Consider the following 20,240-nt stretch of genomic DNA (forward strand, 5'->3'; position numbering starts at 1 on the left):
GGATGGGTTGGGTTGAAAGGGACTTTACAAGCCATCCTTTTACTCCCATGCCATGGGCAGGGACACCTCCCACTGCCCCAGGCTGCTCCAAGTCCTGTCCAACCTGGCCTTGGGCACTGCCAGGGATGCAGGGGCAGCCACAGCTGCTCTGGGCACCCTGTGCCAGGGTCCCCTACCCTGCCAGGGAACAATTTCTTCTTAGACTCCAATCTAAATTTTTTCTTATTTAGTTTAAACCCGTTCCCCCTCACAGAATAATGGGGTGAATTAGAGGATCCCATTCAGTGGTTCATCCCAGAGGAGTTCAGGGACCCTCAGCAGCTTCAAACCATCAAGCAAGCAGCAAACACAGGGGTACCCTCCCAGAGGGAGCAGTCCTTCAGAGGAGAGATTATCCAAAGCCAGGTGGACTGGGCAGATGTGGGGAGCAGCCACCAGCCAGGGCTTGGCGCAGCTCCCACTCCTGAGCTTTAATCCTGGTGCTAATCCTTATTTTTAATCTGAATATTAATAGAATATTTATAAAATGCTAATCTGGAGACAGAGGCCCCTTGGTTTCCTGCAGCTGTGGAGGAGCTTAAGGGTCTGTAGAAGCAGTCAAAATGTTCAGAACAACTGATGAAGGAAGTTCTGGACCCCAGGAGATCCTGCAACGGATTTCCCTGGAGAAAACCATCTTTTAAACTTGGGAATAAAAATCTGAGACAACAGCACAGTGTTTTATTTCTATGATCACTGGAGTAGTGACATCCCTGGAGAAGCACCTCAGGGACATGACACCCCTGTCCCCCACCCAGCAGGGAATTGCCCTCCCAGCCTCGGAAAAGAGAACAACCAAAAGAGAAACAGGAAGGTGCCCCACTCACCTGGGTCCCCCTTCTCCCCCCAGTTAGGGAAGGGACAGAGGTTGGTACCTCCTGTGAGCAGGGAAGCCCAAGGCCAGCAATGATCCAGCACCTGCTCCTATGCAGGTGATCCGTCCCATCCCCTCAGAAAAGGACAGGGCAGGAGGCACCCCAGAGAAGCAGAAAATTACCATAAAGATGTATATTTTGGCCCTGGGGCTTAAAAATTCTGAATTAACCAAGTGTTTGAATGGTTCTGGAGCTTTACATGTACCTCCACCTGTGCTCTCCTCACCCCTGCTGGTGGATAGGAGGGGCCACGGTGGAAAGGAAATAGGGAACAACAGCATCAAAATAAGATTTATTATTTAGAACCAAGATTTGGAAAAGACAGACATAGCAGGTAACAACAAAAAGAATGGCTGGCTCCAGCTGCAGGGAGGGTGGTACCAAGAGGCTGATGGGCAGGGGAGGCTCCCGTGGCTCTGGTATCAAAAACAAGAGAAGGGTGAGAACAGCCTGGGCTGGGAATGCAGGAGGAGCAAGGGAGGCCCATGGGTGCAGAGATTTTGGGGCCCAGATGTAACAGCAGGAGCAGCATTTTCCCACTTCTCAGGACAATGCTAACCCAGCTTTCTGAAAACCAGGTGAGTAATCCTTGGATAAATGGTTACTCATGAGATTATTGCTATGAACTACTCTGTCCATCACCTCAGTCCAGGAGACAGCTGAAACCCACCGCCAGGGAACCCAGAGAAAGAAACCCCCACTGCATCGGTTTAGATCATTGAAGGCACTTTAGAGTCTTAAAAATGGCTCCAATTACCCATTCATCTTTGGGAGGATTTTAGTCTTACATTTAAAATCAGCAGTGACTTGAGACTGTATTTAAATCTGGCAAGAAAATTTGGTCAGTCTATGAGAAAAAGAGAGAGGTAAAAAGGGAAGTGGCAAGCAGACTCATTCTCCAGTGCAGGATCCGGAGGTTTTTAACTTAAGTTGATTTAAAATAGAATCTCATCTTTAAAAAAGAACTGTGAGAAATTTAAATGGAACTGGATCTTCTCTTTCTTGTATGCGTGCCTAGTTTATCACTTGGAAAATTGCTTAAATGACAATTAACTGTGTGAAACAAAAAGCATTTGAAGGAGTGCCTCCTCCTCTTCCTCCTCCTCCCTCTTCTCCATCTGCTGCTCACGGAAACCTGGCTCACAACAGAAGGGAACAATTTGGAACAAAATCCTTTTCCCCCAAAATAATTCTCCTTTATTTTTTATTGCATAACAGTTTTGTATTTCCAACTATAAATAAAAAAATTATTAGAAAGAAGTTACAAAATAGCGTTGAATGGACCAGAACAGCACAGAATTCCTCACACACGATAAATCATTTCCCATCTTCCTCTTCCTCCTCCTTGGCCGCGGCAGGGCCTTGCGCTTGGCACCGTAGCTGTGGGGGCCACGTGTCACTCACTGATGGTCTCATTTTCAGAATCTAAAAGAAAAAAATATGGATTTCACATCTAGGAAAACCCAAACCAAACCCAAAAAGGCCACGTGAGCTGGGGCACCTCAAGTGTATGAGAGGTGCTGCTGCCAGAGCGCACTCCTGGTCCCACTCCCTGGAAACAGGGACAGAGACGGGCACTTGTGCTGAGAGCTCAGGTGTGTAAACCATTTCTTTTGGTGGCAGAACCTGAGCACCTCACAGGGTCCTCAGACCAGAGTTCTCATTCCTGTGGGGGGAGAGCCAGGCTCCCAGGAGGCAGAGATGGAAAGAGGCAGCAGACAGCCAGCATTTGGCTCAGTTTGTTAGGAGGAGGGGAGATGGATGTGAGGCCGTGTGCGGGTGTCAGAGGAGGATGGGATTGCCCGGGCAGGTCGTGGCACCAGCTCCTCACGCCTGCAGGCTTGGCTCCCTTGTCAAGAAACGAGTCAAGCCTTGGATCACAGGATCACAGAATGGTTGGGTTGGAAGAGACCGCCCTGCAGCATCCCTGGGATGCCGTGCCCCACGCCGGCAGGGATGGGATCCATCTGCTGCCAGAGGAGCAGAGCACGGGGAAGGTGCTTGGACAGACATGAAGGGCACAGCAATGACAGGAGCAGGGTAAAAGGCAAGGGAGGTGCCGAGAGCAGCGCGTCACTGAGGCAGCAGCAGCAGCACAGGGTGTCCCCTCGTGTCCCCCAGCCAGCACCACACGCCCATCACAAGCACCAGTCATACTGGGGATGTGCTGGGGGACATGCACCCCAGACAGGCTCCACAGACAGACAGACAGACACGTGCACGCTGCTGTGGAGGGGCAGCACAGATGGGTGTGACGGAGCAGACAGCTTTGGGAAGTGCCCAGAGCTCATGCAGGGAGCGGAGGGGGAGGCAGGGGACACTGGGGACAGTGCACGGTGCAGACACTGCCAGGATCTGGCACAGCTCCTGCTGGGTCTCTGTGGTCTGGGCTTTGTGTTTGCTAGATGCAATCCCAACTTTCTCCCTCCTGTATTGCCTGCTCTGCCTGTTCACAGGTAGAATTTACTTTTAAGGGAAGGAAAATCATGTCTTCCTCATAATTCTTCCCTGAGCTTCTGATTGTCAGCTCTGAAGATCTGCCTGGATCCACCCCAACACCTGCTTATGGTGGATAACCAGCATTTGGCGTGGAGTTTCATCCAGGAAAATAGGACAAAATTAACTATCTCCAGGTAAGTGGGAAAAAAGCATCTGGCAGCAGTGGGTCAGCCACAACACCCAGAACAGAGCCAGCTCCCCAGGCACTTAGCTCCTAAAACAAACCCCCACAGGTGCTCAGCCATGGGCAACAACCCCACCTCTTACTCCAGGCTCAGTCAGCCTGAGCTTTCCCAGGCTGGGTGGGCAGCAGTGCTGGAGAGGTCAGGGAGTGCAGTTACCCACGAGTTTTCTTGGTGACAGCAGAACTGTGGGAAAAGGCAGCCATGGCACACCCTGTAGCTGCTGCCTAACTGAGACAAAGATACCAGATTCAGTCTGTCTAGTCTGATAAACAAACTAGAAATGCTGAGGAACCTTTTACTTTATTTGCAGTCATTGAAAAAAAAACAACACCAGTGTAAATATTTTTTGGGGCTATTTTATGTCAGACCTGAAGAATCCCCATTTGAAAAGGACTGCAGCTGGTTATTTCTTTTTTACGTGTCAGGGCCCTAAATGCCTCACAAAAACTGCAACAGGCCCAGAGAAGACCCCTGAAGAGTGGCTGGAGAGGCTCTCACCATGCCCAGCTCTTCAAAAGCCACAGTGCCATAGCTGGTCCTCAAGTGGTGCCTCAGTCATGAAAGGCAAAGTGTAGGGATGTGCTCCTTTCTGAGGGGAAAAAACAATCCTAACTTTGCCCTCTGCCTTGTGACTACAACAATGTGCTCAATATTCACCATGCATTCATCCTGTTGCATGGAGAAATTCATCCAAGTGCTCCTTGCTCACCAGATTTGGAAAAACCAAGAGCTTCTCACAAGCATTTCATGTTTTAACAGATACTTTATCAAATCATAGGGCATTGTCTATGAACAGCTTCTCCACAGTAACCGGGTCAGCCCTAAAGCTTCCTGAGACTTTGTGTTTCAGACTGAAGGCTCAACCCATGCAGAGCCTAAAGTCCGCATGAGAAAATTATTTAAAGAGAAAAGTTTGATAATCAAACATAGATCCAAGCATATGCAGAAACAGCCTTGATAGCACACAACTACCCCTGAGAAGGGAGGAGAGAGGATCACATCATTCCCAACAGCAGCCATCTCCTGGTCCAAGACTGATGTCCACCTGGATGAGGTATAAGTGATCTCTGTGCTCACACAGCCACTGCTCGCAGAGTCAGCAGTGCAGCAGGTCCAGACCACTCTGAGCACCAAATTCCTTCATAAAGCAGAATTTGTAGCCTGACAGCCCCTAAAATCTGTCTCATTACACTGCACTTCTGGAGCCTGGCAGCAGCATGGTTGGGGCTGGAGCATCCCTGTCCTGCTGAATCTACAGGGATCACTCCACAGCCAGAAATGTTGCCCCTGCTAAAAGGCACACACATGAGTCACAGCACAATTCCCACCAGATCAACAAACTGCGTTCATTTCTGGGGTATACAGACAGGAAACTGGCTGTCAGGGATAAAATAATAACAGAGGTCAGCACATCAGACAGCTCCACTGAAACTGAGCCTGCCCAAGCACCAGCCAGGTGCCCAACACCACGAACCACTGAGGTGATCCACAAGGACTCAATCCATGATGAATGATCATAGTCAGAAATAACACACAATCATGGTTTTGTTGTTTTATAAATTCAATCCCATATCAGACATTCATCCAGCCATGACAAGAAGAGTGTGAGCTCCCTGTCGAAAGCTCTGTAGAGAGACCATGCCCACTCTGCTCCACACAAATCTCCCAAAATCAGGACAGAGGAGGGCAGAGGAAGAATTGGAGAAGGCAAGGAAACCTTACTGCACATGACACACAGTCAGAAACTGTTTCATGTGTGACTGTCTCTGAGCCAACAGTTTCAACAGCATCCATGGAAAACTTGAGGGGAACTAGCTGGCAGCAAGGCAGAAAACAAAGCAAGCTTTTGCCATAATAGCTGCTATCTGATGATTAAACATCGATCTCACTCCAAAAGCCTTGAACCTTTTCCTTCATTGCAGTGTAGGTGGTGGGGGGAGTGGGGATGACAGGGAAAGCAATACTGACATCCCATAAATTTTAGAAGGAGACTTCTGGTTACAATTCTCCAAAGCCAACTTCCAAGGCATATGTGAAGACAGATGTTTTTCCTGCTCAAACACATGCAAACCAAACAATCAACACAAACTCAAAAAACATCCATGGGGCTTCTCTGGAAAAATTCTGCATGTTCCCAGACTTGACAGTAATGCACTGGGATTATGAAAAAGGCTTGAAGGGAAAGAGCTACCATTGGCAAAGCCAAGTTAAACTAATGATTCAAAGTATTAGTGATTTCCTTCCACAAACACCAAACAGCTTCTTCCCTGGAGGAAGAAGCTCATTTCAGGAATCCTGTCTCTTGGCACCCGGTTCCCAACACAAGTAACTCTGCAGGAGCACAGAGAACGCCACACCTCACCCATTCAGTTCCTTGTCTTGCCCTCAGCTAATGTCAAAGATTTCAGAGAAAAGTAGAAGGCACAAAAAGAGCAGTGTAAAGACAGATATGGAGTAATGGTTAAGTAATCACAGAGTCCCAGAATGGTTTGAGTTGGAAGGGACCTTAAAGCCCATCTCATCCCACTCCTTGTCCTGGGCAGAGACACCTTCCACTATCCCAGGTTGCTACAAGCCCCATCCAACATGGCCTTGGACAGGATCCTTTCCAGGGATCCAGGGGCAGCCACAGCTGCTCTGGGCAACATTTCCTCTTTAAATGAACTTCTCAAACATTTTTTTTTCTTTTCTAAAGGATTTTTAAAAATATTCCCTCTTCCAAGTTGTGGACTGGAGACCAGAGTTAAACATGCAAACAATCTGCAAGGGCCAGTGCTGCATCATTCTTTTGAGTGAAATCTGTTCCAGGGAGGTTGGATCCAGATTTGCAAAAGAGCCTTAAACCACTGCAGTGTTTCTCCCTGCCATCTCCAGTGCCCAGCCTTGCATCCCAGATGGCAGATGAGCAGTGCCAATGGCAGCAGCTCCTCTCCATGTCCAGTCTTACTCCAAGCAAGTTGGGAATGCAGTGGGAAAGCAGGATGCGGTCATGCATTAAGATACTCCATCACCACATAAGGCAATCAGAAGGCCAAATGAAAGGCACACAGGCAAACTATTTTCCCAACTTCCCAAACTGAAAACTGCAAAACTTTCCCACTGCTGGGTGGGTGACTATGGGGGTTAAACATTTTTTCAAGATTTGTATTAAATTTCTGTAACTGAAAGACTGAAAATCAGAGGATCTGTGAGCTCCCTCATTGAAACCTGGTATCTGAGCCTCTGTGCTGACTTCCCACATGTCCCTGCAGCACAGTGCTGGCTGGGAATGTTGGGTGATGGCAGAGCTACAGGACATGCAGGACTGGAACCAGCAAGGCCAGGAATTCTACCAGCAGGTTTGACCCATTTTCTGCATGTTTAAGCAATATTCAGTCAGGAATAAAACAAGTTCAGTTCTGGGATCTGTAGGGGATCTTTTTAGGTGCAGTATGGACCCCTCAGTTCTGTCTTACTCTTGGCTCACCTTTTGCTCAAGAAGTTGCTCCATTTATTTAATCTCATGTCATTTGCTTTATTGCCACCTAGGTCAAAGCACCCTGTGACACAATCCTCACAGCCGAGGGCAAAAAAACCATGGCTTGAAGTGAACAGCCAGAAGAGCTGCAGCCAAGAGGGCCATCAGGAAATTAAAAATCATGAGTACGACAATGCCAGCAACACATTCTGAGCTCCTGCTTGGCCCCAGTGCAACAGGCAGGTGCGCACCCCCCAAGGCCCTGGAAGGTGCATCCATGCCCTGCTCCCCAGCCACCCCGCCTCTCCCGGGAGCACAGCCATGCAACGCAGCCACCGTGGGGCAGACGGGAGCCAGCGTGGACCAGAGACTTCCCAACCAACACAGCACAGACAGCAAAGCCACACGGAGACAGAAGCAGGAGTGTCACACCTGCATGCCCTTCTCTCATTTCTCCTGCAGCCTCACTCAATGATGGTGACTGCCAAGAGAGTGCTGGCAACAGGACTGAGTTCCTCCCACTGAAATGATGACAGGATCCTTCAGAAGGAGGGGTTCCCTAGTGTTTGCAGCTCAGGAGAGAGTTCATGGGCCTCTTTCCCACCTACCAAAGCGAGCATCCTCATGAGCAGCACCAGCAGCCCCAAGGGAGCCATGTGCTCAAAGGAACCAGCTGAGGCTGCAGCCCCTCTGCTCTGCAGAGCCCAGCCCCAGGTAGGGCTCAGGGCTCGGTGCCCCGAGGTGCCAGCACACACACACCGGGCACTGCTGTGGGGAGCACCCAACAACTGCTGGAGGCACCACATCTGCTCCTGCTACACAATCCAGGGACAAGAACGAGTCTGGAAAACAAACACAGAATTACCTGGAACAGCTGGAAATTGACACTGCTCTATGTTTTAGGAAAACACTGGGTTTTTCACACCATTTTCAAGCACAAAATGTTTATTTTTTTTTTAATCTATACAATTTCTTGGGACTTTTAGTGCCACTGACTTTGTCAGTATACAAGGGATGGACTATACAGGCAATAGCAACATAAACTGTAGGATTCAGTGTGAGCCGAAGGGAACCCGGTGTGAGAACATATTTTCCATGTTTGCTCATGAAGCATACCGACATGAATCTAAAAAACCCAAACAAATTAAAGATACATGGTACAGAGAACAGAAATCTCTTACTGCAGTAAGTATTTTGCCCAGGCAGAAGACTCTGCGTAATTGTCTATAAAATTCAATTCTAACTGAATTGATGGAATAATATATTCAAAGGGTACAAACAAAGTAATTTAGACAGGTAAAATGCTTGAAGTACAATAGAACTATACAATTCACAGCTTGGCAGCACAGGACATCTCTGCCCCTCAGCAGAGGGCTACAAAATGTCATTGTGGGGCCTTTGGGTATGGCCACACCTGGGTCCTGTGCCTGTAATGCTGCCCATAGTGCTCAGGGAAGGAAGGAGACTTACCATGGCAAACCAGCTCTAGTGGTTACCTTGTGCCTTTACACTAGGTGCAGGTGGAGGCTTTATGCACAGTAAAATAGGAAAAAAGCAATTTTTGAACAGGAGAGAGGTGTCCGTGCCACCTGGAGTGCAAACTTGGGTAAAAACAAAGATAAATATATAAATAAATTAAAAAAAAATCCAAACAGAAGGCGGTGAGACACCAAATTTGAAGTGTCAGATATGAAAAAGAACAGCTTCACATTTTTATTCTGTTTTAGCATGAACACAGCTGGCACACCAAGGAGCAGACATTGCCCTCAAGTACAGTGGCCAGAGCAGAACCCAAAATGTGCTCTGCTCACAGGGGGCTCACAGCCACCTGCAGATACGGTCTGCTAGAATCAACAGCTCCATTACTTGTCCTCACTTCTGGAACATGCATGAGCTTGTGATTTAACTAAATTATAAAAGCACAACATAGGGAAAGGAAATGAAATCCAATGTGCTGCTGATCCAGAGGAAAGCAGCATTTGCTGCCCATTACAGAATTAAGTCGTCATCTACAATGACTTTACCACAGGCTGGGGAGGAGAAGGGAGAGCGCTTCCTGAAGCTGTTCCCCTGACCTCATATACACCTTCCTTAGATCACTCTGTAAATGCTCCTACATTACAATGTACACTTCACTACTTCTTGTACAAACACCAACAATTTTACGATCAGTGCATCAAACGAGCATGTCAAACAAACCTCACCTCACAATTCTTATTTCTAAAAGCTTCAGAAGTGAAAATTCAACCCGTGAATAAAAACAAAGCATTTACAGCAGAATGAAACTGATGAGGAACATCAACTGTAAACCTGCAATATCTTTGCAAATAAAAAGACCTCCAACTCACAAGCAGATTGTAAATAAAATACACCTTTCAAATAATTGTACATCTCTTTCCAGCTGGGACTGGAAAGCTGAGATTCAAGGCACTGAACTCCTGCAGGGTTAGTACAATTTGCTAATTATCAATTCAAGTACAATGATGTTAAGGATCACAAGTGTGAAATGGAACACAAGGAATAAAGTGTCTTCAGCAATGGGACAGAAGCAGGTATTGCCTTGACAGCAAATGATCTGTGGTGACGCCGCCTCACAGTGATTGCTGATGCAGTGGATGGCTGTGCCCCGGGCCCCACCCCATCCCACACAGACCACGGCATGTACAGAGCAAACACTCCAACGTGACGGCATCACAACCACCGGGACCCAGGGCAGGGTCACCCACGGCAAGGCCACCCACTGACAGGGTCATCCGTGTCAAGGTCCCCATGGCAGAGTCTCAGTGGGAGGGTCACTGTGGCAGGGTCCCGTGGCAGGGTCCCGTGGCAGGGTCCCACGCTAGGTCATGCGCAGCCGCGGGCTGGCGGGCCGGGCCGGGCGCTGCAGTGGCACCGGGTACATGCGCAGGCAGGTCCGGCCCAGCGGCGAGAAGCGCACGATGCCAGGCCCTCGGACCAGCCCCGGCTGCGCCACCGGGCCCGGCCACGGCACTCCGTACACGGGTGAGGGGAACACGGCTCCGTACTGACAGAGAGGCATCACGTATGGTGGCACGGCGCCGGCCAGGGCGGGCCCTGGCACGGGCACTGGCAGGGATGGCGCAGCTCCAGGAGCTAATCCTGTGGGCATGGGGCAAGCCACTGGAACGGGGCACTTGCTCCCCAGTCCCGTCCTTACCGAACTTACCTACAAAAAGAGAAACACAAGAAGTGTTGCTACAGGGCACTGCTCTCCCCATGTCAGCCCAACGCCGGGCCCTGGGGCAGCTGCGGGCACAGGCTCAGGGGTGCCACAGTGTCCTTGGGGCTTTCTTTTCGGCTCATTTCTTTTTTCCCTTTATACTTTTGTTGGGGGATTGGGTTTTGTTTTTGTTTTTTAAAGACAGTATTTGGAATTTAATAGAAAAGGCTGATATGAGGCAGAGGGGAAAGTTACCTCAATATAACTTCATTGTTTAAAAAGACAGGAAGCATCATTAAACAAGTGAAAATTAACACCCTTGCATGTCCAAAGGAACTCAATGTTAACTTGTGCATGAAAGTAAATAAACTTCACTAAATGCAGAATTAACCCAAATCCCATGCTCTACCAGCCAGCCTCAAAAGAACTTTAAAAATTCCAGCCCTTATTTCTGTACAAAATTGTTTCACCCAGCCGCAGGGAGCTGAGGGTGGCGAGGGTGGCAGGAGACCTCTCACGGTGGCTCGTTGCCTGGTGCTGCTGCTGGTTGTGCCAGGTGAGGCAAAGCCAGTGAGGACACAGCAGGGTTGCTCTGCCTCATGGGCTGCCAGGACCAATTCCAGACGGTTTTCTAAAATTCTATTAACATACACTTCAATTATTCAGCTTTGGCATGTGAGGGGCAGAGAAAGAGCTCTCCTCTCTCAAGATGGGATGGCAGAGCTTCCCAAATTACACACTCCATCCTGCATGACACCATGGGAACTGCTGCTATCCCAAATGACTGCAGCATTTCATTACATTTTTCATGTCACAGAATTCACAGCTCCCTGCCAGGGCTCCCACCAGGCCATCTATTTATGGCATAAAGAAAAAAGGGTGTTATTTAATTCTGGGAGTCTCCCATCAATGTGATATTTCACATTCAATTGATAAAACTGGTGTGAAGGTGAAATTTCAGCAGAAAAAATGAATATATGTTTAAGGTTGTGTGGGATGCTTACTCCATGCTTGTGATTTTAATTTTTCTTCTCAATTAACAATAAAAATTGCAATGACACCAGGATGTCCTACTTTGGGGCATTAACCTCTGTTCTAAGGGCAATTTTAGAAAAATACAGGACTACTTGATGCTCTCCTTCACTTCCCTGTCTCTCATTCTCACCTGAAACCTGAACCTGATAGTGAACGTTGAACTGAAGGAGATGCTTCAGGATCATGAATTTAACACCAACAATGTTAAAAACCTCACCAAAATTAACAGAAACCAAAGAACAAGAAACAGAGGAATCAAGGATATATTTTTAAGACCTGCAGATTTCTGTATGCTGTTATTATTGTTTTAGCATCCTCAAAATGGTGGTTTCCACTGAACTAAGCACCTGTGAGGAACGCCAACAGATGTTTGTGAAAATGCTGCATTTTGGACAATGCTCTCAGGCATGTGTGGGGCTGTTGGGGTGCCCTGTGAAGGGCCAGGAGTTGGACTGTACTAGCAAGAGATTACTCAGTGGCACTAAAAATGTGAGGTTACATTTTTGCCCTTTTTAAAATTAATTTGAAAAACATTTTCAGCTCCTTTAAAGTCCTGAGAAATCTGACTCATTCCAGTTCTGAACGTTTTCCTTCTCAGCTGAATTCCTCAGTAAAGCAGTGGCTGCATTTAATGCTATGGATGTGTGACCAGAAAAAAACTGTCATGCCCCAAACCCAACATTACACATACACATTAAACCTGACAATGTCACGACAAACACACGTTAATGGTTTAACTTTGCTTCCTCTACCTTCCTCCTATGCTTCAACTGAGCTAAATACATACTTTAAGAGCCATGGCACCTGGTTCTTGCATCTCTCCCTTGGTAGGAGCCTCTTGGGTATGGCCTTTTTTAACCATCACCTTTTTAACCAGTTCTGATGACTCAACACTGATGGAGGCCCACACATCCCATCAATTCCTGCATGGAGGTGCTGACTGAAACATCAGAATTAACATATGCCAGAAAAGCAGCCCCAAAGCTGTGGATTTCCTAGCTCCAGGAAAGCCATAAGACTGCAAGTCCCTTTGCTGGTCCTGTTCAAAGGGCAGCAGATGGACATTCAGGCAGTGATGAAAGAGGTTTGTGCATTGCTCTGCTGGGATCACAGCACAGCCCTGAACAGGACTGGCTCAGCATCTCAAACCAGCCAGGCTGATGTGGGATGACAGCCAGGGATGTCCCTGTGCTGCACAGTGCTGTGTCCATGGTCAGGGGTTCACCTGAGGAGGAGCCCGAGCTGCCAGGGGTGACGGTCCCCAGCACAGCTGAGAGCCCACGTGGGCTCCTGTCACACCTGCCTGGCCAGCTCTAGCCCTCACAGCATCCCCAGGGCCTCCCTGTGCTCAGGACGCCAGACCTGCAGGCAGTCCTGAGGGTGGGGTCTCAGGAGAGAAGGGTGCCATGTGTCATATGGGTAGGAAGGGAAGCTCTTCCCCTCTACATCTCCACTAGGCTCCTCTGCTGAAGCTAGGAACTCACTGAGCCAAGAGAGCCAGTGGCACCTTCACCTGCCACCCTCACACCTCTGCTCGTGCCACCTCATCTGCATGCACCCAACTCTCCCTGCACTGACAAACCTCTGCTCTGAGCACCTGCACAGGTCCCTGCAGGTACCAGCCACCAGCTCCTTCTTCCTCCACACCAGACTTCTCCTGGCAGTTTTTCCTTTGTGGCTGTTTATTCCCCTTCCCCCAAATAATCACACAAACTCATTTAGAAAACAAGAGTAATACATACACAGAAAAAACATACCAGAAAACAATGGTAAAAATGGATAAACTTCACAAGACAAAGACAAGGGTAGTTCAAATACCCCAAATCTGTTGTTTGGACTTGTTATAATTTTTCCTGTGCTCTATCAGGCAAACCTCAAAGTGCTACTACCCCCAGTGATACTTACAGCTCCAGTACAGTCAAACTACACAGCCAAGCACTGGGTGTGACATACCAACACCATAAATACTTCTGGATTTATATCAGAACAGAGGAAACCAGGTAATTCTGTTGTGAAAGCTGACCATAACTATCACAACCCATTGGAAAAGGCAGGATTTAGACAATTTTTCTTTTGCTGGCTACCCCATTAGCATCAGTGTTTTCCTTCTGTATGGACCAGCTATTGCTGAAACAAAACTGAGTCACAGGGCAGACTCAGAGCTGGCTGCCAACATGAGCTGGTAAGGATTATAAAAGAGATGGATATCTCTTTTATCACTTCTGCCCAGTTTGTTGAAACCCCAAAGCTTTTAGGCACTCCTGAAGAGATGTGTGTGTGCTTTTCCAATTCCCTGGAAAACTATTCAGACCAAGGCAGTGTTGAATAGTTTCAAATACAGATTCATTTTTTATTATTTTCCCAATCCAACAGAGAGGGAAGACACAGGGAAGGGGCTACGGCATGGGTTTGGCATCGTGGCCATGTCCAGCCTGGCTGCTCCCAGCAGCACACCCAAGCCCATGAGTCAGGAAATGCCAGCAGAGGTTCAGATGCTGCTGAAGGTGTCCAAGCCCCCAGCTCCCATCACACAGTGACACAGACCTGTGTGTTTTCAGAAACAACCTCACTATGCACGGGGAACATGTTTCAGCCTTTTTGGAGGTGATGTTTTTCCTGTAGAACCTGTGGAGCTACACATAGCATGGAGAATAGAAAACATTTTTGGCAAGCCCTTCATTCTCAGGCATCTCCAAAGAGTGTCTTTAAGTACACAATATTCAGTATTTGCACAGAAGGCAGCTCATATTCCTAAACTTATTTCTTGACTAATGCTAACCAATATACCTGTAAAAATGATTATTTCATCATATCTTCACAAAGATCACATAGAGAAATCACTCAGGCAGTTTGACCTCGGTTCTAATATTTCCTACTGCATTTCAAACTGCTGCTGCTGAGAATCTACCTGCATTTACATGCTTCACAAAGCCATTTGAAAAGGTACATTTCAATGCTCTTGTGACACAAATGTAAGAAGGCTCCTCCCCCTATGAAAGGTCTCCCCCAGATTTCTAATATGATCAACCAGGATTTGCAGGCAAATGGACTGGTAACTTCCATAGAAACAAAGCAGAATGTGAAGTTTTCCTTTACATGCCAATTACATTATTGCTGTCTACACTTCTGATGGCAGAGGATGAAAAGAAAACCACTCACTCTTATTTAACACACTACCAGTTTCTCTTCTATTTCCAGCCTTAAAGAGTAGCTTTCACTTAGTTAAAAAAGAATATATTTTATTCACAGCAAACAATTTGCTGCTAGTGGTAGAAGGAGTCTTGAGTAAAAAAGAGATAACTCAGGGAAGTGAGTCCTCTGTTCCAGGGGGAAAGAGAAGATTTTGAGTCAGCCACACAACTGCCCTGCATATTTATAACAGTAGGTGAACAGCAAGAAAAAATTTTAAAGTAAAAAATGTATTTTTCTATTTAAATGTATAGATAATATTTTGGGTTTTTTTGTTTGCTTGTTTAATGTATTTTTCATTGTGGGACAACTCCCTTCACTCCTACTCCTGTATGAAACCCTTTAGGGAGGCATTTCTCTTTACAATAATCCCCAGAGACAAGGCAGAAGTGAAGGTACAAATCCTGCCAGCCCCAGCCCCTCATTTGTGACTATCACAAGGGACCACTTTTCCCAAAACTAAGCCCATGTGAGACAGCCCACCCTAACAACTCTGTACTAGTTTGTTCCAGTTAAAAAAAAAAAAAAAAAACCCACAAAAAGCATAAGAATCACCTTGTTTCCTACTTATCCAGCCTTTATTTCCAACATAAAACCTTATAACTTTCTCTGATGGGCTGGAAATCCTTATTCTTTTCTTGCAAAGGCATTTTTGATCAAAAGAGGCGACAAAACACGGTGTTACCAGATGAACTGAAGAAGTACATCCTGAGCTTCAGATTCTCTCTCTCTTGGAAAGCTATTTTTTCCATCCTTTATGTGATTTCCCAAGTTCTTTTTGTCTTTCCAGTTGACTCAGCTGTGATTCACCACATGGCCATCTCCCCATGGAGCTCATCCCTCCGATACACAGGTTACTTGTCCAGCTGTCCACACTAGGAGTTCTCTCATGCTGCTCCCTTCCTCCTCCTTTGGCTATTTCTCTCCAACACCATGCAGCCCTCTTCTCCCTCAACTTCAATTTTCCAGTTGGGCCAATTTCAGAGGGTACAAACAGCAAAACAATGCTGAACTCCCAAACCAACCCCTGTCAAACTCTTGTATATCATACCTGCCACCTGCAGCATTCTGTGCCATCTTTGTGGCCAAAACGCTCAACAAAAAGTACACCAGCAGTGTTTGCCATCTGCCCTTGCATCTCTGCTGCAGCCAGCATGGTCCTTACAAGGACTTCATGCCCCAAACCACCCCAGGTCTCACCCACCCCAGGGCTCCAGCTGATGCCACTCCTCCACACAACAAGGAACAATGCAAAATGAAGAGCAGGGAATCCCAACCTCTCCATGCTCCTAGTAAATCACCTCCAAAAAACTTCAGTCAGCTTTGCTGATTCCCTGGAACAACTGCCATGGTTGAGAAAGACACAAACCCTCTAAGACCCAGTCTACTGAGATAGGAACATTCCTGTTGCTCTCACAGTGACACACTGCTTTCTCCACAGGCTTTGAGACAGGGACACCAAAACTGCAGGAGGTAAAATTAACCCTAAATTGATAGTGACAGATGATTTAAATATGTAAAATAACCACTCATTTCTCCAGAGATACAGGTGGGCAAAACATCCACATACTTCAAACTTCTGCAGCAGTCTCAGGGGAAAGACACCAAAATGCTGCAAAAAGTGCATCAAAAGAAAGTAAGAAGTGACATAACAAAATCTGTGCCCTCCCTGCCTCGTTATGGAAATCTTTAGTTTGGGTTTACTAGCACCAACTTTGACTTATTTTATGAAAACTGTTAAGGGTCTTAAGTAGACATTGCTTACTCCTGAGCTGGTTAAAGCATTACTGAGCAAAAGGATTATTTACTGACTCAAGAAGCAGCAGGTACCAAAGCAGATGTACTGGTGAGGTTCCTGCTTTGGTACATTTCACCTCATCAACAGCTACAGAGCTACTACTGCTGCAGGACTTTTTCCTTCTACATCCCAAAAAGGCAGTGGTTTGCTATCCAGATCTAGTTCTCTTGCTTTTAGGGGACTACAAAACAGATCCTCACTGATATTTTCCTCTATTTTGGCTCAATTTGCAGTCTTCCAGGAAAATGAACCCAACAAAAATTACCAGTCAAATTACTAGTCAAATTACTCTCCAACTAGTGAGGAGATTTGAAAACCCAGACCAGGGTGGGCCAGAATGGTGAACTAGGATTCTGGACGCGTGCTCATTTCTTGCTGTGCTGCCTCTGTATCAGCCCTCAGCAGCACTGAATGCAGACATGATGCACCTGCAATGGCTTTGTCCTGCTGCTGAGAACAGAAAGGGACCAATGGGGGCTTTCCAGTTCCTTATTTGTTGTAGGATACTTTGACAGCATTTTTGAGGATGGTATTGTCCAACAGGCAAGGGTCAGCACCCTCCCAGCTGTCCCCTCTCCCAGCACAGAACTCACTCCAATTCCACTCAAACAATGGCTCCCAACCACAGAGCCACCAGTCCCTGTTCCAAGGAAAGTTAATATTAAACATCAAAAAGAAACTTTACTAATAGCTGAAACTGAAGTTGAGCAACAGATGATAATGATAGGAGTACTGCTCTGCATCGCTGTTAATAAGCAGTTTGGAATTTTAAAATAAATATTTATATATATATTGCTGCCCATATATCCCTTAAGATTATTCCAAAGTACAATTTAAAAAAATTGATTTAGTACTGAATGAAAAGATCTGGACATTTATAGAAAGCATTTATCTGGAGTAATTTTAGTCTATGTCCTCCTCCACATCTGAGTTCTGCAAAGGCTGTCAGACACATAGCAAAAGGTATGTCCTTCAAGGAGGGCCACTTACTCCACATGTCTCATTCTGCATTTGCATGGGGTTAGCCTTTGGCTCCATGTCTTGCCTTTTTTGGTTCTGCTTCAGTTGGTTTAAAGAAGGTTTTGTCTGTGCAGCTCCAACAGTTTTGCTCGTCCACTGGTCCACCAGCTTGTGCAGGTCATCTGTGAACGTCCCTTTCTTGTTGTTACTGTTGTTGGCCTGAACCTGCAACGTCGACTGTGGGAGGGGCTCAGGACATGTCACCAGGCTGTTGGTCGAGGATCCTGGAAAATCACACAGAGAGCTGAGATGGTGTCTCTGCCTTACCTCTGCAGCTCAAACCCCTTCTCACCTACTGCCACTCCAGTGGTGGCTTTTCGGATTTCTAACCCTCCCCCTCCTGGCTGCAGAACACCTTTGCTTAAAGAAATGGTCCAAGTCCAATGGGTTTGCATTTTCTATCATATCATGTTACCTTGGCTACTAATTTGTCTTGGGTGAAATTAGGGACAGGGACTGAAGCCAGGAATGCAGCCCCATAAAGCTGACATCCCATACACCATCTCCTCAGACACTACCATGAGGAAGAGGGAGGTGGGATGTATTGCTAACATTGCAAGCATTTATAAAATTAATTTACCATTTATTTCACTTGCCTAAGTTTACTGTCCTCCTGGAAAAATGTTATTGTCACAGAGGTTACAGGCAGGACTGGTTCCTGCTCCTCTGGGAGCCCACCACCTCTCTCGATGATGCCAGGACCATTCACATGGCTATTTGTGTATTTTGGGGGAAAAAACCCCATCAGGACCATGAAAGTATAGAAGAGAGAGGAGAGAGGCTGTAGTGAGCAGGGTGACTGTTTGAGACAAAGATAGAGAACTTTTGGTGTAGATAAAAGCAGTCAGGAAGAGTACTGATAGAGATTTAATTCTGTATGTTCACTTCTTTCTAGAAGAACTAGCAAAAAAAAAAAAAAATTCTGCCCTTTTTCTGCTTAGTTACTACAAGTCTGACACAGCAAGCTCAGCAGGGCACTGCAACTGAAGGAGTCTGAGTTTGACCTAAGCAGAAAATGTAAAGTAACTTCTCAGCTAACATACTTGAGACAGCTAAAGATTGGAAATAAAGACCATCTCTCCAAGCAAAAAGTTCATAGAACTGTAGTAAAATGATTGTATAAGCAAACATGAACATGGAATATTTTCTCTGTTAATCAGTTACCAGCCAATGAAACCAAGTACACTAATTAGTCCTACAGTTATATAAAGTACATTAATAACCTTTAAATGATCATGCATTCAACCTGCAATGTCACTTCTAAGTGAATACTGCTCAATTCCTTTTCCTTCACTTGGGGTAAAAGTGAGAAAAGTAAAGATTTTTAGAAGAAAGCTCTTCGATTGGTGTTTAATATTTCATGCAGCTCAAGGGGGCTGGAGTGTATTTAAGCTATCAATTCCTCCAGCAGAGAACTGCAGTCATATAGAGGTGTGTATTTCAGAGACAGACACTGGACCCAGTTCCCTGGCCGCATGCGTGCACAGTCTCACACACAGAACACCACGACTCTCTTGCAGCATGCAAGGTTCCCAAGACATCATAGCACATGCATTACTCTCAAAGTATCACAATTTATAGTCTAGCTTCTGGTAAGTGCATCAGCTCTAGTTATTAAACAATTAGCTTTTAGTAAAAAATAATAATAAAAAAGCAAAGAACATCCCATGCCATGAAGGAAATACTGAGAAACAAAAACGGGATAGTTACTACTACTGTGATCTTTGCCTAGACATAGTCGTTTCAAGGTGGACCCTACAAGGTAAAACAATACAAGACACACAGAATTAGGTAAGACTAAACACAACAAATCAGATGGACAAGCTTCTGTACTTTTAAGCAATCAGAAAGTAGTTATTATGCAAGAAAGGACAGACAAAGTCAGCAGTTCAGGTGAGTAAAGGAAGCCTAAATAACTGGACAGCTCAAACCTTTCTTAATGTGCAGCCATTCAAAAGCTTTGGGAAGTACCACAACATGCCAAAAGCAAGGGCTCATGACTTAAAGATGCATTTGTTTGGGGTTTTTTTTGGTTGGTGGGTTTTAAATTTTTTTAAATTGATTTTATTTTCCTTTTTTTTTTTTTTCCCAAATTGCCTTGGCTTCCTAATAGAAGGTTTTGATTTGTTTCCTATTAATGCAGGAAATAATGTCAATTTAGATTGTGATTGGAGGCCAAAAATGCTTTCAGGAACAAGTCAAGCTAGTCTGGCTGCAAAGACAAACCATAAAACAACCCTAAAAATCTTGTTTTACGAGTCCAAAAAGATACATTGTTCTGCAGGTCTGAGGCCAATTGTTTCCAAATAGTATATTTGTAGGAATTGTGTCTAAATGTGAGACTCTGAACTTCAATTGAATGGAACTGTGAATGAGTTTCCCCTATGCCTTGTCCAAGTGCAGAAAAATAATCCGTCAGGGTAGCCGAGTTTTAATTTAACTAAACTACTTGTTTTTTTCATTATTGTCTTGTTCCATCATTCATCATGATTTTACAGTCTGTTGATAGATAGCAGAGTGCCAGAAGTGTGCCGAGACCCCGACTCGACTGTCAGATCTTGCCAGACATTGGCACCGTTGCTATTTGGGTGCCAAAATTTCCTGAAAGGTATTTTGGACTTGGTAAGAAGAATATTGTTATGGGATGGGGGGAGATGAGTGTCTGACATGGGCTATGGTGGGTTCATTGGGAAGAAGCACTTGAAACCATGAGCAAAATCAGACTGGGGCAAAAAAGTAAGATAGAGGATGATGTGCTTTTTCTCTAGAGTAAACAGTGGTGTAACATTTTGTTACTGTGCCAGAAATGCAGCTTTAAACTCAGAGATTGCAGGTCCAGGCTGACACAGGCCCTAAATGAGTCTTCAGAGGAGAAGGAAGCGATTTCAGTCAGAGACTGAGGAAGAGAAAGTAAAGAAACAAGGGAGGGAGGAAGTAAGGGAGAAGAGATGTTTGTGCTTAG

At 45.9% G+C, this 20,240-nt stretch overlaps 1 protein-coding gene across 14 annotated transcripts in view; it reads right to left on the reverse strand.

Annotated features, from left to right (window-relative positions):
• Window positions 1-2,085: 2,085 nt before the first annotated feature.
• The window catches only part of WNK2 (WNK lysine deficient protein kinase 2), a 95,921-nt gene continuing 77,766 nt past the window's right edge, over window positions 2,086-20,240 (reverse strand). For 9 of the 14 annotated variants that reach the window (XM_071440107.1, XM_071440105.1, XM_071440113.1 and 6 more), the window contains 3 exons: window positions 18,989-19,033; window positions 17,249-17,502; window positions 7,983-10,242 (listed from right to left, as the gene is read on the reverse strand). In XM_071440107.1, the coding sequence (XP_071296208.1) occupies window positions 9,895-10,242; window positions 17,249-17,502; window positions 18,989-19,033 (647 nt within the window). In that variant the 3' untranslated portion in view covers window positions 7,983-9,894. Of the gene's footprint in view, window positions 2,340-7,982; window positions 10,243-17,248; window positions 17,503-18,988; window positions 19,034-20,240 lie in introns of those variants that run through there. The other 5 variants (XM_071440112.1, XM_071440114.1, XM_071440115.1 and 2 more) reach the window with 4 other exon arrangements.

This window comes from Agelaius tricolor, unplaced genomic scaffold (genome assembly GCF_023055355.1).
Source record: "Agelaius tricolor isolate 1412-34295 unplaced genomic scaffold, bAgeTri1.0.p SCAF_14, whole genome shotgun sequence".
NCBI classification, from domain to species: Eukaryota; Metazoa; Chordata; class Aves; order Passeriformes; family Icteridae; genus Agelaius; species Agelaius tricolor.